General features: G+C 42.1%; 1 protein-coding gene across 2 annotated transcripts in view; it reads left to right on the forward strand.

Annotated features, from left to right (window-relative positions):
- The window catches only part of LOC140191269 (serine/threonine-protein kinase N2-like), a 155,123-nt gene that overhangs the window by 115,564 nt on the left and 12,709 nt on the right, over positions 1 to 26,850 (forward strand). For both annotated transcript variants that reach the window (XM_072248527.1, XM_072248528.1), the window contains exons 16-20: positions 3,550 to 3,726; positions 7,310 to 7,372; positions 13,413 to 13,489; positions 16,865 to 17,007; positions 26,088 to 26,195. In XM_072248527.1, coding sequence (XP_072104628.1) covers positions 3,550 to 3,726; positions 7,310 to 7,372; positions 13,413 to 13,489; positions 16,865 to 17,007; positions 26,088 to 26,195 — 568 coding nt within the window. The remainder of the gene's footprint in view (positions 1 to 3,549; positions 3,727 to 7,309; positions 7,373 to 13,412; positions 13,490 to 16,864; positions 17,008 to 26,087; positions 26,196 to 26,850) is intronic.

Consider the following 26,850-nt stretch of genomic DNA (forward strand, 5'->3'; position numbering starts at 1 on the left):
TGGACTACACCCCAGGGTTCTGAAAGAAGTAGCTGAAGAGATTTGGAGGTATTAGTAATGATTTAGATTTAGATTATGAGGACACACAGTCCTCTTTTATTGTCAATTAGTAATGCATGCATTAAGAATTGATACACTGTTTCTCCAGAATGATATCACAGAAACACATGACAAACCGACTGAAAAACTGACAAAAACCACATAATTATAACATATAGTTACAACAGTGCAAAGCAATGCCGTAATTTGATAAAGAACAGACCATGGGCACGGTAAAAAGTCTCAAAGTCTCTCGAAACTCCCATCATCTCACACAGGCGGTGAACCTCCAGCACCGCAAACTTGCTGATGCAGCATCCTGGAAGCATCTGACCATAGTCCGACTCCGAGTCCGTCCGAAAACTCCAAGCCTCCGACCAGCTCTCCAACACTGAGCACCGAGCGCCGTCTCTGCCGAGCGCTTTGACCTCGGCCCCAGCAACAGGCAATAGGCAAAGCTGAGGATTTGGGGCCTTCCCCTCCAGAGATTCTCAATCACACAGTAGCAGCGGCAGCGAAGCGGGCATTTCAGAAGTTTCTCCGGGTGTTCCTCCGTGCTTCTCATGGCTGTCTCTGTCAAATCAGGATTGTGCACGGCATCCTAGTTAACACATACGATATTCAGAACGGCCGTGCGCGCTGCATCGTGCCACCATCTTCTCCTCCCTCCTCTTTCAATGATCTTTCAAGAATCACTAAATTCTGGAATAGTTCTGGAGGACTGGGAAATTGCAAATATCACTCTACTCTTTAAGCAGGGAGGGAAGCAGAAGAAAGGAAATTATCGGTCAGTTAACCTGACTTCAGTGGTTGGAAGATGTTGGAGTCTACTATTAAGATTGAGATTTGGGTACTTGGAGCGCATGATGAAGTCGGCCAAAATCAACCTAATTTCCTTAAGGAGGGATCTTGTCTGACAAATCTTTTGGAATTCTTTGAGGAAATAACAGGCAGGATAGACAATGGAGAGTCAGTGGATGTTGTTTACTTGGATTTTCAGAAGCCTTTGATCAGGTGCCACACGTGAGGCTGCTTAATGAGATAAGAGCCCATGGTATTACAGGAAAGGTAATAGCGTAAATAGATGATGAGCTGACCGGGAGGAAGCAAAGGGTGGGAATAATGGGGTCTTATTCTGGTTGTCTGCTGGTGACTAGTGGTGTTGGACAGGGGTCTGTATTGGGATCAAAGTTGCTTTTCATATTATATGACAACAATTTGGATAATGGAATTGATAGCTTTGTGGCCAAGTTTGCAGTAGGATTTGGACAGATTGTGAGAATGGGCAAAGAAGTAGCAGATGGAATGTAGTGTAAGGAAGTGTACGGTTATGCACTTTGGTAGAAGGAATAAAGGTATAGACTATTTTCTAAATGAGGTGAAAATTCAAAATCGGATGTGCAAAGGGACTTGGGAGTTCTTGTGCAGAATTCCCTGAAGGTTAGCTTGCAGATTGAGTCAGTGGTAAGGAAGGCAAATGCAATGTTAGCATCATTTCGAGAGTACTAGAATGTAAGAGCAAGGACGTGATGCTGAGGCTTTATAGGGCATTGGTCAGCCCGCACTTAGAATACTGTGATCCGTTTTGGGCCCCTTATCCGGGAAAAGATGTGTGGGCATTAGGGAGGGTCCAGAGGAGGTTCATGAGAATGATCCCAGGAATGGAAGGGATAATACATGGTTCTGGGCGAGCAGAATAAAGGGGCGTCCATTTAGAACAGAGATGAAGAGAAATTTTATTTAGTCAGTTGGTGGTAGAATTATTACCATGGACAGCTGTGTAGGCCAAGTCATTGAGTATATTTCAAGCAGAGGTTGATGGGTTCTTAGTTAGTCAGAGTGTCAAATGTTATGGGGAGAAGACAGGAGAATGGGGTTGAGAGGGATAATAAATCAGTCATGATGGAGTGGCAGAGCAGATGGGCTGAGTGGCCTAATTTGATCCAATGCTTTTTGGTCTTATAGTCTTAAATGCTTATAATAACAATATTATTTAGAAGTGATATTATTTATCAATTGTCTTTTTAAATGATTAATATTAATAATTTTAAGCAGGCTTTCTAAAAGATTCATTTATTTCCATTTATCTTTTATAGTTTTATTAGTAAGAAAACCATGAATACATGCAAATAAGCTCTTTAAAAGTTTCTCTTTAAAATGTCCATGGTTATTGTTACTAATTTGTTAAGGAATGATAATCTCTGGCATGCAAGATTATTTTTTTCGAAGATTATTGTCAATTTGGGCTCACCCTCAAACAGTTTGCCACCCTTGCATTGTGGGGTCTTGAGGAACAAGGGATAAATTTGCAATCACAACCACTTTGCACACAATTGATGGGTGTAGAATTTAACTAGAACCTGCCACTATGTGATGTCCACTCTCAGCCAAAGTTCTCTTCCTTGATCTTCACAACCTGGTGTATAAAATTAAGGGGCACAGACAGGATGGATGCACTCAGTCTTTTTCCCAGAGGGCGTAGGTTTAAGATGAGAGGGAAAAGATTTCAAAGGATTTTGAGAGAGAACTTTCCATACACAAAGGGCAATGCCTACGTGGGATGAGCTCTAACAGAAACGGTTGAGGCAGATGCAATAACAACTTTTCAAAGACATGGATTGGAAAGTCCTAAAAGCTTATAGTCCAAATGTTAGCAAATGGATGTATCTTGGATGGGCATCTTGCTTGGCACGGACTCGCTGGGCTAAAGGGCCTATTTCTGTGCTGAAACAACTGTCTTTATGACTAATCCAAAGATCCCAGAAGTGGCAGTGGAGATAGATAGGATAGTGAAGGAGACATGTGGTTTGCTCGTCTTCATTAGCCTGGGCACAGTATATAAAAGTGGGGAAATCTTGGTACAACTTTGTGGAATGTTGATTTGGTCACAGCTGGAGTACTATGTGCAGGTTTGGTCTCCATAGTATAGGAAGAACATGAGGATACTCAAGAGGGTGCAGAGGAGATTCAGCAAGACTTTGCATGGGATGGAACTATTCAGTTATGAGGGAGACTGTTTGCTTTCCTTGGAATGGAGGAGGCCAACAGGAACCTGACGGAGGTATGTAAAATTATAAAAGGCATTAGATAGTAAGAATTTTTCCCTCATGTCAGAGATGTCTAAGGCATAAGTGTTAGGTAAGGAATGAGAAGTTCGGAAAGGATCTGAGGAATTTTTTTCCCATTGAATGATAAGAATCTGGATCATGCTGTCCAAGCCTGGTACTCATTTCAGAAGCATTAGTACTGAATCAGCAAGGCATAGTGGGTGGTGGACAAGAAGCTGATCAAATGGATTTGTAGTGATTAGTCAATTTGAACATGCTGGGTGAAGGGGCTAGTTTTTTTTTCATTGACCAGTGCAGTGGAAGATCTTTGATTTAATGATGTTGTCAGTTCAGTAGAAACTCAATGCACAGTCTGGTGACACTGATTACATTTTTTTTTTGCAGCCCAAGTGTACTGGTACCAATGCAATTTGTCAACCAACCTGTTCTCTTGCCTTCTCAGCTTAATGTGTGAAAAACGAATCTTTGAGACAGTAAACCTCTCCAATCATCCATTCCTGGTCAACCTATTTGCCTGTTTTCAAACTCCCGAGCACGTGTGCTTTGTGATGGAGTATACGGCTGGTGGTGATCTAATGATGCACATTCATGCTGATGTCTTCTCTGAACCTAGAGCTGTGTGAGTATTGGTAGTTTTCAAACATTGGTCATAAATGTTAATCTGGCACCTATTTACGACTGCTGTTTCAACTGGTATTCTCAAATTTTAGTTTAGCTTGGGCTGATTTGGTTATCTTTAAAATCAACAATAAATACAACTCATTTTGATGACTAAGTGGCATAACCATTTTTTTTTTCAATTTTAGAAAGAGGAAGGTCCAAAGGGATCTACTATTAAATGTCTTCAGAATTCTGAGTGGCTTTATGCAACAGGAGATGATAGATTGCAAACTGCGGGAAATGGAGACAGAAGCAAACCTAGTGATAAATTCAGATGGTCATTGACTTTCTGCTTTAATAAGTACAGAGCTGAGGTCAAAGAGAAGGGACTAATTTGTTATTGTCTTCTAGAACAATTTTATGCTCTTTGATTCTAATGGATATGATTGCAATAAGAAGAAAAGCTAAAAAGCTGAGTATCTGAATGTGTGCTGTTTTATATACAATATAAAAGTGTACAATAGTCTAATAGTTGTGCCAGCACAAAATGGAATATTTCTCCATGTGTTTTTATTTAGGAAGGAATAAATGCCTGCAAGGGCTTGAAATGGTCAAAAATATTTAAAAGAAAGTTGCAAAAGTTTTGACAAAGTTGAGGTTTTGTTTTAGAGAAAATAGTTTAATTATTGTAATACTTGGAGAGCATAACTTAAGGGAAATTCCATTAAAGTGTTGCATAAAAATTGATTAAGGAAGTTCAAAGAAAGACTGTGGGGTAAATTGGATGGGTGGCCACACTGAAGATGGATAAAGATGACACAATTTCAGTTGTGAACTAAGTTTGAGGAAAGGATGTTTCATAGACTGGCATGTGGTTTTGTTCTCCCAGTCTCTCACTGTGTCTATCATTCATGTGTTCATGATGAGAACTGGAATATGTAGGCTGCTGATTTAGAATTTTAAACAATGAAAACTAATAAATTTGTTGTGTAGAGGGAATTTGACCTTCTAAGATTTAAGAAACCCCAGCAAAGTATGCAGAGATTTGCTGGGATCAGACCTGCGGTATTGTATGGCTGCGAAAGGAAAAGCCTTTCTTGGCAATGGTGCAGCTGAGATTCACAAAACTTTTGGGTGAATGAAAGTTAATTCCTGTCTGGAGAGACTCAGTAAAACAACTTGAAGCTGAAAGCACAAGTTAAGTTCCAACTAAGTATTGCCCAGTTCTGGTCATGCTCTAGGATAGATGTAAAGCTGCTATGGAGGTTGTAGGAGATTCACTAGAATGGTTGCTGGGATGAGGAAGTTTTGGTTACGGGGTTAGATTGGAGAAGCTGAGGTTGATCTACTTGAAGCAACAAAAGTTGACAAGGATTTTATGGCGGTCATGGTTAGTGTGATGATATTACAACTTGGGGCATCAGAGCTTGGAGTTCAATCCCGATGTCCTCTGTAAGGAGTTTGTACGTCCTCCCTGTGGAATGTGTGGATTTTCCCCGGGAGCTCCAGTTTCTTCTCATAGTCCAAAGGTGTACCAGTTGGTAGTTTAGGTGGTCATCGTAAATTGTCCCATAGTTAGGTTAGGGTTAAATGGGGGGCTGTTGGGACATCACGGCTTGACGAGTCAGAGGAGCTTACTGCACTTGGTATCTCTAAATAAAATAAATGTGCTTAGGTAGGGTATGCATGGAGAAGGTATTCCCATTAGTGGACTTTCAAGCACCAGGGGCACAGATCTAAAGTCATGAGCAACAGGTGGTAAGGGAATATGATAAGGGTATGTGTACTGGAAGTCAGTTCTGCTAAGGGTGTTGGAAATGTAGTCAGTTGGTACCTGGAGAGTAAATAAGATACAGGACTCAAAGAGAAGTGACTGCAGACAGGACAACCAGATTGTGGTGCAGGACTGCTATCAACTCACTGGGTCCAATGTTTTCCTGCACCGTAATGATTCCATGGTTCCATAATAAATAGAAGTATTACATAGAGGGGCATTAACAGGGAGAAAACACATAGCCTTTGCCCCAGAGAGAGGGTGATGGTTTAAGATCAGAGGTGGGAGATTTAAAAGGGACATTATTGGCAGCTTCATGCGAAGGGTGGTGTGTATTTGGAATGAGCTGCCAGAAACAGTAGTTGAAGTGGGCACACTAGCAACATTTAAAAGCCATCTAGATAAGTATATTGATGAGAGATATCGAGGACAATGGACGGAATGTGGGCGGATGGGATATAATTGCTCTGTAACATATTGAGCATGGATGAATTGGGCCAAGGAGCGTGTTTCCACACCTGATGACTCAGTGACACTGCCCATGGCCTAAGGTGAAAATCCTGGTAGACATGCAGCCGAATGAGTGCAGTGATGCTCTCTTTAATGAATATTACAATTCTCATTCTCTTCTGCTTCTTCCCCTCTGATGGCTGTGATGCAGGACATATTTCCTAAGTTAGTTTCTGCAATAGCTCTCTCAACTTAGACACCAATTCTTAAACATTAGTAAGGAAATGGTAATAGTGTTTTTAGGTTGTAAGTCCTTTTTAAATGCCAGAATACAGTGTTTACGTTGATCTGTGCAGTCTACCAGGCTTTACAGTATTCTTAATGTATTATATTGTTTCGGCTTAGTCCTGTGACTTGCCAGCATTTCTAAGGACCGGTATTACTGTGTATCTAGAGTTACATCCAGGTCAGGGATAGTTTGTACCTAAAGGGAAAACGCGCCCTATCCTGTTAAGTTTACTCTTACAGGTACAGTCGATCAGTTCTGGTACCTTCATTGTGGATCTTGCATATTCTTCAGTCTCTATCATTGTACAGAACTGTAAGAACACATCGCCAAATTAAAATTAGCACAATGCTGGACACCTGGAATGAAATAGAATTCTGGAAACCTCTGCTAATCAGGAAAGGAAACACTTAACATTTAAAATCCAAGACTCCTGAGGGTTGTTATTCCTCGAAAAAAATTTGAATTTTACAGAAAACATGTCAAAAACTGCAAATGCTGGGCATTCCTGGTAAGGAAGCAGTCACAGACCTGGAATGTTAACTCTGGTTCTCTGCCCAAGTGTTTCCAGCATTTTCTGTTTTTATTTTGATATATAAGCAAAAATCACCTGACCGTTTCCATACCAGTGTAGTCTAATTTATCATCTTTACAGTTCCACACTCCTTGACGTGAAACCTGATCGTTTTCCATTTTATTTTTATTGCTGTGTTAATTCATGTGGAGATGCCACACAGGGATTTCCCCACCAAACCCAGCACTGAGAAAAGTTGGGAATATTTGAATGGCGTTAGGGGAAATGTAGCATGAGACAGTGCAAGACCTGCAAAGATAATACAGAACTGAGAGGTTTTATCTGCAGCAGAAAGATTGGGGTTCCTTTCTGCTTTATATGAAATTTCTCCCCTTACACAGCCTGACCTGTGTGCAGCTTGAGAACTTCAATCTTTTCAATGTACAGTGGAGATTGGTTGGAGCCATACATTATAGTGAAGAGTGCAGGGAGCAGTGTGTTCTCTCACTTTGTTTGATAATGGAATGTGACCCCAATTAAAGCTAATGTGCAAATGACTGTTTTCTTCTTTCCTGCAGGTTTTACTCGGCTTGTGTCGTTCTCGGGTTACAGTTTCTTCACGACAACATGATCGTGTACAGGTTAGATGGTTTCCGTGCTCCGGCTCGCAAACAAGTTTGATGCTCAGTTTAATCGTGGACATTGCTAGCTTTTAGAGATATTTGCTTCCAGTTTTAGGCTTGCTTACAAACTTAAAACGTGAATAAGAATGCCAGTAATTGCATGGGTAAAAAGATGGCCAAGAGATATAAAGCAAAGTTAGAGTAAATAACTTTCTTTTGTACTGGAGGTAGAGTTCCACAAGAATTGCTGATATTTTTCATGTGTATTAAGTGCATTCGAGGCTACAGGGGACAGCTTCAAAATTACAAATAACACAGAACCAAACTGTCAAATCTTGATAGATGGTGGAATGGGCAGTGCAGGTTCTCAAATTCAGATTAAAACATGGGAGCTCAAGGTACCAATCACTCATAAATTCATATGGAGTTAAACGGGATTGAATAGGAAAGAGTTCAGACCATCTGTACTGGACAAGGCTATTGGGTTGGACTGTCCTTAGATCATCTGTGAACCAGCATAGACTTGACAGCACGTAAACATGCCCTCTGGCTCTCCACGCCTATGAGCCCATCTATACCAACTCCATTTAACAGCATCTGGTCCATAGATGATGACTTGGCCATTCATGTTTAAATCTTTTCCAATTTGTGAGTCTCTGCCTCCAGTAGTGTGCTTCAGACTCCAACCACTCTGTGATTTTGAAGCTGCCTCTCGTAGCCCCAAGTCCAGCTAATACACTTCAAAATTCACATAATCGCTTTGGACCTCGGAAATCCCTATCCTAAATCTTTCCCCATTCAGTTTAGATGCCTCTACTAATGAAGAAACGTTTCCTAGGTATCTCATCTGTGGCCCTCAATTTTGTAGACCTCTATCCAGGTGCCATAAGCTCCCTTCACTCCTCAGAAAACAAACTCTGATACTGCATCCCTGGTTAATCTTCAGTGCAATCATGTCCTTCCTATAATCATCTTAGCAGAAAAATACAAAACACTCTAGTAATGTTTGAAACACACAATTACGGCTTAACCAATAAAGCATAGGAAGAGCATAGGAAAAGGCCCTTGGGCCCATAATGTCTCTGCTGACTGTAATGCCAATCCAAACTAATACCACCATTTTGCACATGGCTGATAATCCTCCTTTCCCTGCTTATTAATATGTCTGTCTAAACGTCTCATAAACATCGCAACTGTATCTACCTCCATTACTTACCCTGCTAACATATTCCAGGTACCTACCACTCTCCATTTAAAAAGCTGCCTTGTAAATTTTCATTAAACTTTTTCTTTCTGACCGTAAAGCTATGCTGTCTGAAATTTGACATTTTCATCCTCGTATCTATCCTGTTTATGGCCCTCATAATTTTACATACTTTAGTCAGGTTGCCCCTCAGTCTCTGAAGATCCAAGTTTGTCCAACATCATCTTATGTTTTTATCAGATTGTATCATAACCTCCCTGTGTCCCAGCTAGTGAGGGCAGAACTCGGTGTCTTTTTCACCACCTCCTTATCCAGCCATGCTGTCACCTGCAAGGACCTTTGGACCTCTATACTAAGATCCATTTGATCCTTAATACTCACAAGCATTCATTATATACATCCAATCCAAATGAATTATTTATTATCTTCACCACCTTGTTAGTCCTCTACTTAATACCTATCTCCTTTAAATTCTATCTGCCATGTCACTGATCATCCTGTCTATTGGTCAGTAGTAGCCTATGACTGTACTAATCTTCAACAGCATTGATTTTCATGATTTACTCAAGTTTTAGTAAATTGAATGATAAAGCTGTAAGTGGGATTTAAACAAAACAATTGTGAAGTGGAAGAGGATGCGAATGATTCAGTTCTGTGGAATGTTATAGAATTAGAGCGATATAATGAAGTGATATTGTAGGAATTAGTTAATGTGCATCAAAGTTGTATTGAAGAAATGTTAAATAATTAAAATTAAAGGCATAATATATCAATGTATGAAGCATCCTAGCATTAGGTGAACTTACAGTGGAAGTACAGTTAGATGTGTTTGATCAACTGCTCATTACAATGACAGTTCCGAGGTGATCTGTATTGGCAATTAGATATTCCAGGTGTTCTCACCTAGACAGAATGAAGGTGGGGTTGTAGTGCTGGTTAAGGGGAGGAATGTGGTGTAGCAGAAAGGTATGATCTAGGCTGGTACAACAGCCTAGTAATCATCACCGAATATCATCTCCCTGCTCCAGGGGGACGGATGAAGACCACAATCACTACTGCCTTCAGAACTTAGCCTCTCCATGTCGACTCTGCATTAACAAGTCTTGGACAGCAAATGACTCTGGAGATAAGAGAAGTTTGCAGTGAAGGAGTAATAGTTGGAAGGTTTAATATTTTTAATGAGGTAGATTGAATGGTCTAAAATCGATACTCAGCAGGTCAGGCAGTGGCTGTGGAGAGAGAATCTGAGTTAATACTTCAGGTTGATTACCTTCCATTGGAAAGACATTGACTGCAAGAGTCAGCGTGAAGCAACATCTGCAAGGAAGGAAACAGAGCTAAGTGCCAACCGCTGTTTCTGTTTTACAGCCTCTTGTTTATTTTTTTCCTTTGGTAAAGTTAAATAAACATTGGAGGGAGCATAGTTCAGCTGGGCTGAAGGGCGTGTTTCCAATTCTACGACTGTCAAGCCTTGTCTGTGTTCCAGAACTGCATCCACTACTGTTTCCTTTGAATATATCAGCCATGAAGAGAAACTGGACAGGCCAGCTTTATTTCCCTTGGAACCAAAAACTGGAGTCTTCAATTTAATTAAAGCCAATTGCAGAAGCGTACATGGTGAATTTTGTAAGAAAGGTTGAAAATTAGATTGAGGGATTTCAAGAGTTGATAGACCATATCAGTAACTTTGTCAGCAAGTGTGCATTACTTTGAAAACCTAACAAAAACATGTGCTATACTATAATCCATCCACAGCCAACAAAAGGATATTATATCATTAAGGATTTATAATTTTGACAAGAAAGTTTAAGCCAAAGTAAACTTGATGACCTGAATGGTCTAATTCTACTTCTTTGTGTTATGGTCTTCATAGGAAGAATTTTAGGAAAAAGCAATGGATATCCACAAAACTGATAAAGAGAAAATTGACAAGTCCAGTTGAGTTTATAGTTGTGTACGCACGTAGAGTGAGGTCCAGGTACCGTAGATAACAGGCAATACACAGGATATAAAAACGCAAACACGAGGAAATCTGCAGATGCTGGAAATTCAAGCAACACGCACAAAATGCTGGTGGAACGCAGCAGGGTCCTGACAGCATCTATAGGAAGAAGCACAATCGACGTTTCGGATCTCGGCCGGAAACGTCGACTGTGCTTCTTCCTATAGATGCTGTCTGGCCTGCTGTGTTCCACCAGCATTTTGTGTGTGTTACACAGAATATAAACTGTAATAAATTGTGCATATAGTGCTGTACAGTGGGGGGATAGACTACACAAATTAGCAAGAGATGTAAAAAAAAGTTTGTTGCAGGGCAGATGACATAAGTGTGTGTAGGGGAACACTTTGGATCTTGTGATCATAATTCTATTAGTTTCAAGGTAGCTATGGAAAAGGACAGGTCTGGTCCCCGGGTTGAGATTCTAAATCGGAGAAAAGCCAATTTTGATGGCATCAGAAGGGATCTGACGTGTGGATTGGGATAGGATGTTTTCTGGCAAAGGTGTGCTTGGTAAGTAGGATGCCTTCAAGGGTGAAGAATACAGAATTTATGTTCCTGTCAGAATGAAAGGCAAGGATAATAGGTCTAGGGAACCTTGGTATTTGAGAGATCTTGAGGTCCTGGTTAGGAAAATGAAGAAGCTACATAGCAGCTGTAGGCAGCAAGGAAGAAATGAGGTACTTGAGTATAGGAAATGCGAAAGAATACATAACGAGGGAAATCAGGAGGGCTAAAGGAAGGCATGAGGTTGCTCTAGGTGAAAGAAAATCCCAAAGGCTTGTACATGTATATTCAGAGCAAAAGGATGGCAAGGGGGAACATTGTTCCTCTTGAAGACTGAGCTGAAAGTGATGGAGGAGATCTTAAATGGATTTTTTTTGCACCTGAATTTACTCAGGAGATGGACACAGTCTTTTGAAATGAGGCAATACAGCAGTGAGGTCATGAAGCTCGTACGGTTTAAAGAGGAGGGGTTTGCTGACTTGAGATAAATTAGGGTAGATAAATCCCCAGGGCCTGAGGAGGTGTTTCCTCACACCTTGTGGGAGGCTAGTGGAGAAATTGGGATTTAGGAGAAGTATCCTTAGCCAGGGGTGAGATGCCAGAGATCAGAAGATAGCTAATATTGTTCCATTGTTTATAAAAGCCTCTCTAATGATAAGCTTGGGAATTATCGGAATGATGTCACTTGATTATCACCTTCCCCAGCCTCCCCCCCCCCCCCACCCCACACCACCCTTTCCTCTCTCCTATGGTCCACTCTCCTATCAGATTCCTTCCTCTCCAGCCCTTCATCTTTCCCATCCACCTGGCTTCACCTGTCACCTTTACAGGTATCCTCCACCTCCCCTCCACCGCCTTTTTATTCTGGCATTTCCCCCTTCCTTTCAAGCTTTGAAGAAGGGTCTCTGCCCAAAACGTGGAATTGTTTATTAATTTCCACAGATGCTGCCTGATCTGCTGAGCTCCATTAGCACTTCGTGTGTGTTGCTTTGAGTAGATTAGAACTTTATTCCCTGGAGTATAGCAGAAAAAGGAGAGATTTGATAGAGGTATATAAAATTATGAGGGATATAGATTGGGTACATGAAAGCAGGTTTTTTTCCTCTGAGGGTTGGAGAGACTAAAATTAAGTGATTGGTTAAGGGTAAAGTGCAGAGTTTAAAGGAAATCTGAGGGGGAACTTCAGAGAGTGTTGAGAATGTGGGCCAAGCTGCCAGTGGAATTGGTGAATGTGAATTTGATTTCAACATTTCAGGATCAGTTTTAATATCAGTGCCATGTAATTTGTTGTTTTGCGGTAGCAGTACAATACATAATAAAAAACTAGAAATTATAGTAAGAAATTTATTTTAAATTTTTTAATTAAATAGTGCAAAAAAAGAGCAAAAAAAAAGTGTGGGGGGGGGAGTAGAGGTGGTGTACATGGGGTCATCGTGGAGTGCGTGTCTTTAGGCTCCTGTACCCCTTCCCTGATGGTAGCAATTTGAAGACATGGCCTGGTTGATAGGGGTCTTTAATGATGGATACCAGCTTTTTTGAGGCATTATCTTTTGAGGATGTCCTCGATGGTAGGGAGGCTAGTGCCTAATGAAGAAACCGGCTAAGTTTGCAACTTTCTGCAGCTTATGAGAAGTTTGGCTAAGTGCAGGAATGGGAAGGATTTGGAGGGGTCTAGTCCAGGTACAGAATGATGGGACTAGGCTGAATAATAATTTGGCATGGATTAGATGGGCCGAAGGGTTTGTTTATGTGCTTTAGTACTCTGGCTTCAAGAAGGAGGGAAGAGGGTAAGGGGTGCAAGCCAGCAGATGATAGTGAGACCATTTGAGGAGGTAGGTGGGGAGAGGAGATGAAGTAAGAAACTGGAATATCATTTAGTGGAAGAGGTAAAGGGCTGAAAAAGGAGGAATTTAATAGGAGAGGACAATGGGCCATGGGGAAAAAAAGGGAAAGAGGAGGGGAACAAGAGGAAGGAAATAGGAAGGTGAGGCAAAGCTGACTGATGCACTGATGTCCTCCAGGAAGAGAAATCTGCCCTGCTTACCAGCTCTGGGCAAAATGTGACTTGAGACCCACCAATACAGAGTTTGGATGAATTGGACGTCCTCACTGAGACATGAGTATTTCTGTAAGAGGCTGACAGACTCTCCAACTGGAAAACCCAACATTGAGGACAAAGGCTGACCATCTAAATCAGAGGAAAAATTGCCTTACTCTGGGGCTATATAAATGCATAGCCTTGCCTATTGTATTTTTAATAATGACAATTATTCTATTATGTTTTGCTTAATAGATTATTTGCAAATTATTTCCATTTGATAGAAGTAATGTGTTTGTTGTTTCTGCAGAGACTTGAAGCTGGACAATTTGCTTCTGGATACACAGGGTTATGTGAAAATTGCTGACTTTGGACTCTGCAAGGAAGGTTGGTTGGTGTCACTTCTGCTAATGCAGGGTGACCTCTCTCTTTGGACCTGGTTCTGTATTCACCATTTATTTAGCACTGAGTTATTATGGCACCATATTCACACCTGTTAGTTCTGCCCCATCTGTCAGTCCTTGCCAGAATTAATCCTTTATTTAGACTTGGATAACCACAGGTATTCTCTCAAGGATCTTTTCTCCTGTTGGGTAAGTATCAAACTATTATTTGGAAGGATACTTTCTGAGCATTAAGGTCTTCCTATTCTGTGCACATCAGACCTGGAATAATCAGCTTTAGTCACCGCCTCGTTCCCGGAGCATTGAAGATCCTTGGAATAAAATATTTTCTCACCTTTGTTGTTTGGTCTAAAACGTGAAACTGGAACTACAACAAATTATTCTTTCTAAAAGGCAGCATCACTAGGGTTTCATTGTTATGAATTAGGTCAATACAGTTATATTCTTTAATATGGGAGTTATGTTCAGTGCTGTAATTCTGACTTTAGTCAGTACAATTCCTTTATTGAACCCTGAGTAATTGTCAGATCCAGTCAGTCTGCCTCGGAGGACTGTCCCTTTCTTTATCCCAACCAAGTGAATGCACTTCTTTATACTTCTCAAGTCTGTCCCCATGAACTCAGTTGAAGTCCCTGCTAAACATGCAGTCTTACTGCTGCTGAGATGGTCTCCTTAATGAATATTCCAATGCCCCATCTCTCATACTTCCTCCCCTGTTATTCTTGGAGATGTGGACATGTATACTAGGCACTTCCTTGGTTTGTCTGTGGATCATCATCACCATCATCAGGTGCCGTGCCCAGTTTGAGCTTTGACTGCCATGGCCCACACATTCCTGCTTCAGGTCAAGTGGATCAATTCATTGGTATTTATTTCCAGTTCTCTGGCTGCTGTCTCCATTGTCATTTGTCTTTGTCTTCCTCTTGCTTTCTTCCCTTCAATCTTTCCCATAATTACCGTGCATTCTAATCACATGTCCAATGAAGTTACATTGCCTTTTCATGATCTCATATATTATTTCTCTTTTTGTGTTTGCTCTGTTCATGACATCCTTATTAGATATTAGTTTCGTCCGTGATATTCTTTCCATCCTCCTCAAAAACCACATCTCTGCTGCTACAATTCGTTTCCTCATGTTACTAGATATTGTTCAACGTTCTGTGCCATATAACATAACTGAATAAACGTAACATTTCAGTACTCTGAGGCGGGTTGTCATGCCTAGTTTAGTATTGGTCAGTATACTCTTCATTCTCATAAAGGTGTCTTTTGCCATCCCTATTCTTCTTTTGATGTCCAAGTCACACCTGCCATCTGATGGCACCCAGCTTCCTTAGTAGCAAAAGTTCTGTACTTGTTTTATGTCTTCCCCGTTTATTCTCAGCCTGCAGATAGAATTCTTCTTTTTGGATATCACTATATATTCTGTCTTTTTGCAATTGATAGATAGACCCATCTTTGCACTTTATTCAACAACTATATCAATTAAGTTTTGTAGTTCTTCCTCCGTACTTGCAACTAACAGTGTCATCCACATATCTGAAATTATTGATGTTTTCACTGCCAACTTTGATTCCCAAGATCTCTCATTTCTTGTAATACTGTTTCACTGTACACATTAAATAAATCAGCGGAGAAAACACACCCTTGTCTAACGCCTCTCTTGATTTTTGTAAACTGACTCACTTCTCCATCTATTCTTACAGCAGCAGTTTGTTCCCAGTACAGATTTCTGATTAGGCGGAGGTCTTTCGAATCTAGATCTAGAGTTTTTTGTAATATTTCAAATAACTTATTGTGCTTCACTTTATCAAATGCTTTTGTGTAGTCGATAAAACAAACAAACAAATCTTTTTGCACTTGAATAGCTGGTTCTGATAGTATCCTTAGTAACAATATTGCATTTCTTGTACCTTTGTCTTTCACAAAACCACATTGTTCTTTACCTATTTCAGCTTGTATCTTACTTTTAGCTCTCTCTCAACTAAGACACTGATTCTTACATACCTTTAAGGAGACATTATCCAGGCTTATTTGGTTATGTGAGCTTTTGTAGCATTAGGATCCAGTTTTTAGTATGACGTGATAGGTCTGTCAGGCTGAATTATTGGTCCTACTGAATGGCTTGCCAGTGCTTTCAGGGGCCAGTCAAAGGTTATCAGCTTTTCTGTGTGTCTGGAGTCATATCCTGGCTGGGGGAAAGGAAAGGGAAGAGAGACAGAGGGAATGTTTGTATGTCTGGAGTCATATCCTGGCTGGGGGAAGGGAAAGGGAAGAGAGACAGAGGGAATGTTTGTATGTCTGGAGTCATATCCTGGCTGGGGGAAGGGAAAGGGAGGAGAGAGGGAATAGTGGTAACACAAGCAGATAAGGTGGTAAAGAAGGTGTACAGCAAAGTTCAAAGTAAATTTATTATCAAAGTACGTATCTGTCACCATATACTACCCTGAGATTCATTTTCTTGCGGGCATTCACAGTAAATGCAAGAAATGCAATAGAATCAATGAAAGACCACACCCAACAGGACAGACAAATAACCAATGTGCAAAAGACAACAAACTCAATGTTTTTCATGACATACTGAATCTTTGCAATCTTCTAAAAAAGCAGAGGTGCAGCTGTGCTTTCTTCATAATGACACTTGCGTGCTGGTCCCAGGACAGATTGACGAGCTCCACACGGGTGCAGAAAGCGGTGTTGTGGAGCGAGATGGAGAGCAGTGCCAGGGTAGATTTGATTCAAAGAACTCTATGTAGCCAACAAAAATGCTGTATTCATGTTGTACCTCTCTTTAGAAAGACGGGCATAACTGAGACCCAATGTAAATGTCCATGACTCCATCTTTGACTTGTAAGAAGCAGGAGGATTCAAAGTAGAAGTTGTTCAGGGTAAGAAAAAGTTCTGCTGGGTGAAGGGGGGAACTGGTTGGATCTGTGTTGCAGAAAGAAACAGAGAGATCCAAGGCCTTCCTGATGGGGTCTAGAAGTGCACAGGGGCCAGATATCCATGGTAAAGATGTGATGGTGGGTGCAGGAGTTGGAAGTTGTCAAAACCGGAGAGTATGTAAAGTGTCTCAGATGTCCTACCATCTGCCCCCACCTCTTTATTGTGGCTGTCTTCCCTCTTGAGTTTCAGCAATCTTCTCCTTTGCCTTCCCAGAGCAGCCTTTCAGATTTATCCACTGTCAAGACCAGTGAGGCATCTCCTTTCTCCAGCTTTTTATTGACAAATCTTGCTCCCATAACCGGCTAATGATATTTTGTATATTTCTGTTGCTTATTGTGAATTCTTCATTAAGTTCATCTTAAACTGTGCAACAGCATAGGCTCATAGCACCTATTTTTTTTTATCACTATAGGTATGGGCTATGGAGAACGGACAAGCACTTTCTGTGGTACTCCTGAGTTCCTTGCTCCTGAGGTTCTGACAGACACATCCTACACACGGGCCGTGGATTGGTGGGGACTTGGCGTTCTTATCTATGAGATGTTGGTTGGAGAGGTGAGAGGTTCAAAGATTATTATTACGTGGAATAAATTTTAAAACGTTTACATTTATGAGGGGAACAAAGAAATTATTACCGAGCTTCTTCCTCACCAAGAGTCTATTCCAAATACTTGTTCATTACACCATGAGCAAAGATGTCAACTGCACATAATCACAGGTGTTCCACCATCCCGATGCTGAGTGGGTTGAGGCAAGGATAGATCGAAAGTGATATGGAACCGTGGACCTCAACCCTCCATAACCTTGGCACAACATCTTCTGGGGCAGGAAGCCTAGTGAATTGTGGTCTGGCGGCTGGAGCCAGAAATAGGTCAAAGATGTAGTTCAGGATGTAGTTGCTTGAATTCACTAATAGAGCCCCCTTAGCTTAACCATTTCCTTCAGCAATCTCCTTAAATAAAGGTAAAAGTGCCCAGTAACATATCACCAAGTTAGCCATGGTTTGGATTAACTGACACTTCTGAATATCAACAAATTATTGAACAATAATTCTCTAACTCAATTATTTTGCAACATTATATGATTACATACCATTGACATCTGTAACAATGTTAAAATGTAGTCACTGAGCAGCAACAAGCACAGATACAGATATAGGCCCTTTGGCCGAACAACTGCATGCTGACAGTGTTGCCCACTCAGCTTGCCCCACTTTCCAGTGTTTGGCCCATATCCCTTGAGCTCCCTTCCCTCCATGTATCTATTTAAGTGTTTACTATCACCTACCTCAACCACTTCGTTGGGACCCCATTCTATATACTCACCTCCCTCTCCTTGGGAAAAGTTGCCCTTTAGGCCCTTTTTAAATCCTTCCCATCTCACCCTAAAACTGTGCCCCATAGTTTTGGACTCCCCTGCCTTGGGGAAAAGACCATTATCATCCACTTTATCTATTTTAAACAGTTTGATAAGGTCATCCCTTCTTTTCCTAGGTTCAAAGAAATAAAGACCTAGCCCGGCCATAAATTAGGCTCTCTAGTCCTGGCAAATCATTTCTGTACTCTTTGCAGTTTAACCACGTCTTTACTATAATAGGGTGATCAAAACTGAACACAGTGCTTGCAAGTGCAGTCTCACCAATGACTTGCAGCATATTCGTCCCAACTGCTGTACTCAGTGCCTTGACTAATGAAGGCCAGCTTGTTAAATGTCTTTTTCATCAGCCTGTCTACCTGTGATGCTGATTTCAATGAACTGTGCACTTGTACTCCTGGGTTCCTCTGTTCCATTACACTCTCTGGTACCCTACTATTCATAGTACAAGTCCTACACTGGTTTGACTTTACAAAATGCATCACCTCACTCTATCCACACAGTCCTCTGCCTACTTTCCTAACTGATCAAGATCCCGTTGTAATCTGTGATGATCTTCAATTAACAATACCTCCTAATATTGTGTCAACCACAAACTTAGTGATCAAGCCTGGTGCATTCACGTTCAAACCATTGATATAAATGAGAGCCCCAACACTGATCCCTGTGACACAGCATGACTTGCTGGTTTACGTTCTGAGTTGCAACCTTCAGCCACCACCCTCTGATTCTTCCACTGATCCACCTTTGACCAGCATCTTGTGCGGAAGCTTGTCAAAGGCCTTGTAGAAGTCAAAATTGTTGCATCTGCTGCCCTGACCTCATTTAGCTTTTTGGTTACCTCTTCAACAAACACTTAAAGGTTTGTCAAGCATGAATGTCCCCACATAAAGCCATTCTGACTCCTCCAAATTAGACCCTGTCTATCAAAATGCTTTTAGATCCTGTCTTTCAGAGTTCCCTGTAGTAACTGCCCCATGACTGATGTCTGGTCTGTGGTTCCCCGGCTTGTCTTTGCCATCCTTCTTCAAGATGGAGCAACAATGGAGGATGCCGGAGTAGCTGGGTATCTTGTATAGTCACAGAAAGAATTTGTAATGTTCAAGTGCATCTTGCTTCATGGAGCTGTGAGACAGCTATTCCTGCGCTGCTCCACTTTGAGGATGACAGATGCAATTTTCAAACCTCTCTCCCTTATTATATATATGTGTTGGCGCGTGGCCAAGTGGTTAAGGCGTTCGTCTAGTGATCTGAAGGTCGCTAGTTTGAACCTTGGCTGAGGCAGCGTGTGTGTCCTTGAGCAAGGCACTTAACCACACATTGCTCTGTGATGACACCAGTGCCAAGCTGTCCCGGCCCTAGTGCCCTTCCCTTGGACAACATCGGTGGCGTGGAGAGGGGAGACTTGCAGCATGAGCAACCGCTGGTCTTCCATACAACCTTGCCCAGGCCTGCTCCCTGGAAACCTTGATCTCATGAGACTAACGGATGCCGATATATACACATGGACAATTGTGAAGTTTTCTTGATTTTATCTACCAATTTCTCCCCCGCCCACCACCACAAACGTCCTTTTTGCTTTTCCATTTGCTTGATTTCACTCTTGCATCATCTGACCTTGCTTGGGGTTGGTATCTGTCAGATTTCCTGTTTCACTTTAACCTGTATCTGGAGGCTTTGCAATTAGAAGATTCCCTCTTTTTATTGTAACAGTTATCCTATTGTCCCGAGCATTCACCTCACTGAATGCCACCCATTGTTCAGAAAAACTTATTTTCAACTGGACTTTGCTAAATCAATGTTTATCCCTGTAAAAGCTGAAAATAGAAACCATAGAAACTACAGCACAGAAACAGGCCCTTTGGCCCTTCTTGGCTGTGCCGAACCATTTTCTGCCTAGTCCCACTGACCTGCACACGGACCATATCCCTCCATACACCTCCCATCCATGTATCTGTCCAATTTATTCTTAAATGTTAAAAAAGAACCCGCATTTACCACCTCGTCTGGCAGCTCATTCCATACTCCCACCACTCTCTGTGTGAAGAAGCCCCCCCTAATGTTCCCTTTAAATTTTTCCCCCCTCACCCTTAACCCATGTCCTCTGGTTTTTTTCTCCCCTTGCCTCAGTGGAAAAAGCCTGCTTGCATTCACTCTATCTATACCCATCATAATTTTATATACCTCCATCAAATCTCCCCTCATTCTTCTACGCTCCAGGGAATAAAGTCCTAACCTATTCAACCTTTCTCTGTAACTGAGTTTCTCAAGTCCCGGCAACATCCTTGTAAACCTTCTCTGCACTCTTTCAACCTTATTTATATCCTTCCTGTAATTTGGTGACCAAAACTGAACACAATACTCCAGATTCGGCCTCACCAATGCCTTATACAACCTCATCATAACATTCCAGCTCTTATACTCAATACTTTGATTAATAAAGGCCAATGTACCAAAAGCTCTCTTTACGACCCTATCTACCTGTGACGACACTTTTAGGGAATTTTGTATCTGTATTCCCAGATCCCTCTGTTCCTCTGCGCTCCTCAGTGCCTTACCATTAACCCTGTATGTTCTACGTTGGTTTGTCCTTCCAACATGCAATACCTCACACTTGTCAGTATTAAACTCCATCTGCCATTTTTCAGCCCATTTTTCCAGCTGGTCCAAGTCCCTCTGCAGGCTCTGAAAACCTTCCGCCCTGTCTACTACACCTCCAATCTTTGTATCATCAGCAAACTTGCTGATCCAATTTACCACATTATCATCCAGATCATTGATATAGATGACAAATAACAATGGACCCAGCACTGATCCCTGTGGCACACCACTAGTCACAGGCCTCCACGCAGAGAAGCAATTCTCTACCACCACTCTCTGGCTTCTTCCATCGAGCCAATGTCTGATCCAATTTACCACCTCTCCATGTATACCTAGCGACTGAATTTTCCTAACTAACCTCCCATGCGGGACCTTGTCAAAGGCCTTACTGAAGTCCATGTAGACAATATCCACTGCCTTCCCTTCATCCACTTTCCTGGTAACCTCCTCAAAAAACTCCCAACAGATTGGTCAAACATGACCTACCACGCACAAAGCCACGTTGACTCTCCCTAATAAGCCCCTGTCTATCCAAATGCTTGTAGATTCTGTCTCTTAGTACTCCCTCCAATAATTTACTTACTACTGACGTTAAACTCACTGGCCTATAATTTTCCGGATTACTTTTCGATCCTTTTTTAAACAACGGAACAACATGAGCCACTCTCCAATCCTCCGGCACCTCACCCGTAGACAGCGACATTTTAAATATTTCTGCCAGAGCCCCTGCAATTTCAACACTAGTCTCCTTCAAGGTCCGAGGGAACACCCTGTCAGGTCCCGGGGATTTATCCACTTTAATTTTCCTCAAGACAGCAAGCACCTCCTCCTTTTCAATCTGTACAGTTTCCATGGTCTCACTACTTGATTCCCTTAATTCCATAGATTTCATGCCAGCTTCCTTAGTAAATACAGACGCAAAAAACTTATTTAAGATCTCCCCCATTTCCTTTGGTTCCGCACAAAGCCGACCACTCTGATCTTCAAGAGGACCAATTTTATCCCTTACAATCCTTTTGCTCTTAATATACTTGTAAAAGCTCTTTGGATTCTCCTTCACTTTGACTGCCAAGGCAACCTCATGTCTTCTTTTAGCCCTCCTGATTTCTTTCTTAAGTATTTTCTTGCACTTCTTATACTCCTCAAGCACCTGATTTACCCCGTTTCCTATACACTTCATACAACTCCCTCTTCTTCTTTATCAGAGTTGCAATATCCCTTGAGAACCAAGGTTCCTTATTCCTATTCAATTTGCCTTTAATCCTGACAGAAACATACAAACCCTGCAGTCTCAAAATTTCCCCTTTGAAGGCTTCCCACCTACCAATCACATCTTTGCCAGAGAACAACCTGTCCCAATCCATGCTTTTTAGATCCTGGAAATACTGGAAATATTCGCCAGGTTAGCTAATGTGTTAGGGTGAGAAGCAGTAAGTAATTCTTCATAAGTTTCATGGACATGGAAGTAGAAATTGGTAATAAGAAAGTACCACCAGAGATGGTGCTAGCAGTGGCATTGAGGAAGTGATCTCTCTTGACCGTTTGACCACTCCATCTCAGAAGTGTGCCCACTTCATCTGTTGAACATTGTTGCTTCAACAGAAGATTGTTCATAGTGTCATGGAGACCACCCATCCACACTTAGTCTAACTAATCTCATATTCTTCCCACCACCTTCCGCCAGATTCTACCTCTCACCCACACAGTGGCCATTCCTTCTCCCAAGCTGCAGTTCTTTGGGAGGTGGGAGGAAGCCTGAGCCTCTGGAGAAACCCACCAAGTCACAGGGGAAAAACCTGCAAACACCACACAGACAGCACCTGAAAGCAAGATTGAGCCTGGGCCTCTGGTACAATAAGACAGTTGTTTGACCACCTGTGCCCTTGTACCACTCATAGGCATCCCTTTCCCAAGCATCAAAGACTGCAGACTTCACATCACGTTTTTGATTCTAATCCTGCTCTCCTCCCCAGTGTTCTCCTCCACCCTGTCTGTATTTTCACCGTAAATCTTCTCTGAACTCTCTCCAACATCCCTTCTAAGGTCAGGCCCAAAACTGCATACAGTATTCCAAATGAGGTCTCACTAGTGCCCCATAGAGCCTCATCAACACCTTCTTACTCTCATACACTATTCCTCTTGAAATGAATGCCAACATAGCTTTCGCTTTTCTTACTGCCGATCCAACCTGGTGGTTAACCGTTAGGATATCCTGCACGAGGACCCCCAAGTCCCTTTGCACTTCTGATTTTTGAATTTTCTCCCCATCTAAATAATAACCTACCTGATTATTTCTTCTTCCCAAAATGTACAACTGTACATTTCTCAACATTGTATCTCATCTGCCATTTCTTTGCCCACTCTCCTAAACTGATCAAGTCTCTCTGCAACCTTTCCATCTCTTCAACACTTACTGCTCCTCCACCTATCTTGGTGTCATCCACAAACTTAGCCACAAAACCATTTAATCCATAATCTAAATCATCGATGTACTTTGTAAAAAGAAGCTGCCCCAACACCGACCCCTGTGGAACACCTCTAGTAACCGGCAACCAATCAGAATAGGATCCCTTTATTCCCACCCTTTGCTTTCTGCCTATCATCCAATGCTCCACCCATTCCAATATCTTTCCTGTAATTCCATGGGCTCTCATCTTATTAAGCAGCCTCTTATGCGGCACCTTATCAAAGGCCTTTTGAAAATCCAAATACACAACATCCACAGCCTCTCCCTTGTCAATCTTATTTGAGATTACCTCAAAAAAAATTCCAATAGGTTGGTGAGGCAGGATCTTCCCTTCATGAAACCATGCTGCCTTGGGCCTATCTTGTCATGCACCTTGAGGTATTTCATAACCTCGTCCTTGAGGATCGACTCCAATAACTTTCCAACTACCGATGTCAGACTAATAGGTCTGTAATTTTCTTTTTGCTGTCTCCCTCCTTTCTTAAACAGCGGAGCTACATTTGCGACCTTCCAGTCCTCTGGAACTATGCCAGAGTCTATTGATTCCCGGAAGATCATTTCCAATTTCTCCACAACCTTCAAAGCCACCTCTTTCTTGCATCAACTTCCCCTCCCACTGTCCTGGGACTAAAGGACCACCTTCCAACTGAAGCAGTTGTATGTTTCCCTTTCTGCCAATTTAATGCTTTGCACTTGATGCTCATAATGTGATCTCTCTCCAGTGGAGAAACCACAAAACAGGTTGGCTGACTGCTTTGCAGAAAGCTCAATTGGATACTCATGTGTGACATTGACCTTTCAGCTTTCTGTTACTTTAACTCTCTGTTCCATTTCCACCCTGACCTTTCTCACCTTTGACCTACTCAAGCTTCAGCACTGATATCAAAATTGTGGCTAACAGAATTACCAGCTAATGTAGAACGGGACGGTTTCTATCAATATGCTGGAGGAACTCAGCAGGCCAGGCAGCATCAATGGAAGAGAGTAAACAGTCGACGTTTTGGGCCGAGACTTTTCATCAGGGCTGAAGGTGGGGGGAGTGGAGGAAGAAGTACAAGGTGGCAGGGGATGGGTGGGAAATTGATAAGTGAAAGAGACAAAGGGCTAGAGAAGGGGAAATCTGACTGGAGAAGACAGAAGACCATGGAAGAAAGGGAGCACCATAGGGAGGTGATGGCCAGGTAAGGAGATGAGCTGAGAGAGGGAAATAAGAATACGGAATGGTGAAGGAGAGGAGGGAGTTGCAATTACTAGAAGTTCAAGAACTCTATGTTCATGCCATCAGGTTGGAGGCTACACAGATGGAATATAAGGTGTTGCTCCTCCGACCTGAGTGTGGCTTCATCGAGGCAGTAGAGGAGGTCAGGGACTGTCATGTCAGAATATGAATAGGTAGTAGAATTGAAATGGGTGGCCACCCGGCGATCTTGTTTTTTGTGTCAGATGGAGAGATGGTGCTCGACAAAGCGGTCTCCCAATTTACGTCGGGTCTCAGTAATGTACAGGAGGCCCCAATGGGAGCACCGAATACAGTGGATGACCTCCAACAGACTTGCAGGTGAAGTGTCGCCTCACCTGGAAGGACAGTTTGGGACCCTGAATGGTAGTGAGGGAGGAGGTGTAGGGGCAGGTGTGGCACCTGTTTGGCTTGCAAGAATAAGTACCGGGAGGGAGATCAATAGGGAGAGATGAGTGGACAAGGGAGTTGCATAGGTGGCGATCCCGGTGGAAAGTGGGGAGGGAAAGATGTGATTGACTGTGGGATCCCAGTGGAGATGGCGGAAGTAGGTCACATGATCAGGGATTGTACATAGGTGAGCTCGTAGCTGTAAAGGTGTAAAGGTGGGTAAATGGATGAGGCTAGATGAGATGAAGTATCCAAGGCTGCTAAAGGGCAGGCATGGGGCTCTGGTGGAGATGTTTAAATGGTTATAGAGCACAGTTTAAGGGTCAGATGGTAAAGCATTGCAAATGTGGTAACTTTATTTAAGAAGGACAGCAAGGACAAGACAGGGTACTGAGACTAGTATCAAGGCTTAGGGAGAGTCCAGGATACTGCCTGGATTAGAGGGCATGTGCTATAAGCAGACATTGGACAAATTTGGGTGCCTTTCTCTGGAGTGGCATAGGCTCAGGGGAAATGTGCTGGAAAATTTTTTAAGACTGAGGAGTATAAAAGGGTAGACAGCAGGTATCTTTCTCCCGGGGCTGAAATATCTAATACTGGATGGGATGCAGGTTTGCAATTTGATCAAAAATGTGTGTTTTTAATGGAAGGCAAGGTGATGGTGGGTTGTTTTCCTGGTACCACAGGGAACATTGCTGGGGTCCTAACGTTAACGATGGAGTAAGTGTGACCAGTAACTCTGCAGATCGCACAAAAAATTTTAGTGCTATTAAAAGTGGGGAGTGTAGTCAGAGACCACGGGATGATACAGGATACAGTAGGCAGGATGAAGCGGTGTTAGATTGAGTTTAACCCTGGCATGTGCCCTGATGTATTTTGGGAGAGGACTGAAACAGTATTGGGAGGGACTGAGGAACAGGTGGACCTCAGTGTCCGTGTCTAAAGATCCCTGAATGTGACAGCACAAGTGTGCATACAGAACAGTTAGCTTCATATGACAGGACAAAGAATATATGAGTTAGAAAGTTATAAATCAAGTTTAGAAAACATCTATGAAGGACTGCGGAAGGACATGGTTTTATTACTATTTATTATTTATGGAGCAACTGTAACGAAAACCAATTTCCCACGGGATCAATAAAGTATGACTATGACTATGGGAACTCCAGTTCCCAGGTAGGCATTGAATATTGGAGTTGGGACATTTTGCTGCAGTTGTACGTCATTGGTGAGGCCACTCTTGGAGCACTGTGTTCAGTTTTGATCACCCTGTTTTAGTAAAGATGTGCTTAAACTGCAAAGATCGCAGAAAAGATTTACGAGGATCTTGCTAGGACTAGAGACCTCAAGCTTTAGAGAGAGGCTGGCCAGCTTGAACATTGGAGAATAAGGGGTGACTGCTACAGGTCGTATTCAGGAAACGGGAATGGAAGTGGTTAGGCATCCAGTGACCAGCTGGTGTGTCCAAGGGCCTGTTTCCTTGCTCTGTGACTCTATAACTCAGTAATTATGAATTCCTTTGATAGTGTTATGGTTCAAAGTACTGTGTTTGGCTCTGTTTTGTAGTCACCGTTCCCTGGAGATGATGAAGAGGAAGTTTTTGACAGCATTGTCAATGATGAGGTTCGATATCCACGATTCCTGTCTTCAGAAGCCATTGCAATAATGAGAAGGGTATGTGACCAATTTGTTTCATTGTTCTTTGAATTTTTAACTTTAGCACCTGAGCCAGTTCAGTGAGGGAAAAGTAGTTGATAACCTTGCTTATAAAGGTGGAGATTCATAGATTCACAGTTATGCATCACAGAATCAGACTTTTTGACCCAAGTCATCACCGAGATACATATCTAAGTTAATCCTATTCCCATTTATATACTTGTCCAAATGTTTTTATTTTGTATGTTATAATTGTACGCACCTCTGCCACTTCCCCAGCAGCTTGTTCCACAAACCCATCACCCTCTACGCACAAAGCTTGTCCCTCAGGTTCTCTTTCAATCTTTTCCAGCTCACTTTAGCCCATTCATTTTTAACGCATTTAAGCCCACTCATATTTGATGGATTTTCAGCCTGCTTGTTTGAACCCTCTAGAGCCTCGCTCATTTGAACCCACTTGAGCCTTGCTCGTTTGAACCCATGTCTGCTCTCCAGTTATCTTTGTATCCTCTCTGCAACCTCTTCATGACTTGCTGTCCTCGATGTTTAAGCATTTGAAAGCATCGGCGTACAAAACCGAGTAAGAATGAAGAGGTTTAACCATGGAGTATGTGGATTTGTATTAACTTACACAGCCTGTAGTGAATGTCTGAGTAATGACAAAGGTTGTGTT

The sequence above is a fragment of the Mobula birostris genome, chromosome 32 (genome assembly GCF_030028105.1).
Source record: "Mobula birostris isolate sMobBir1 chromosome 32, sMobBir1.hap1, whole genome shotgun sequence".
NCBI classification, from domain to species: Eukaryota; Metazoa; Chordata; class Chondrichthyes; order Myliobatiformes; family Myliobatidae; genus Mobula; species Mobula birostris.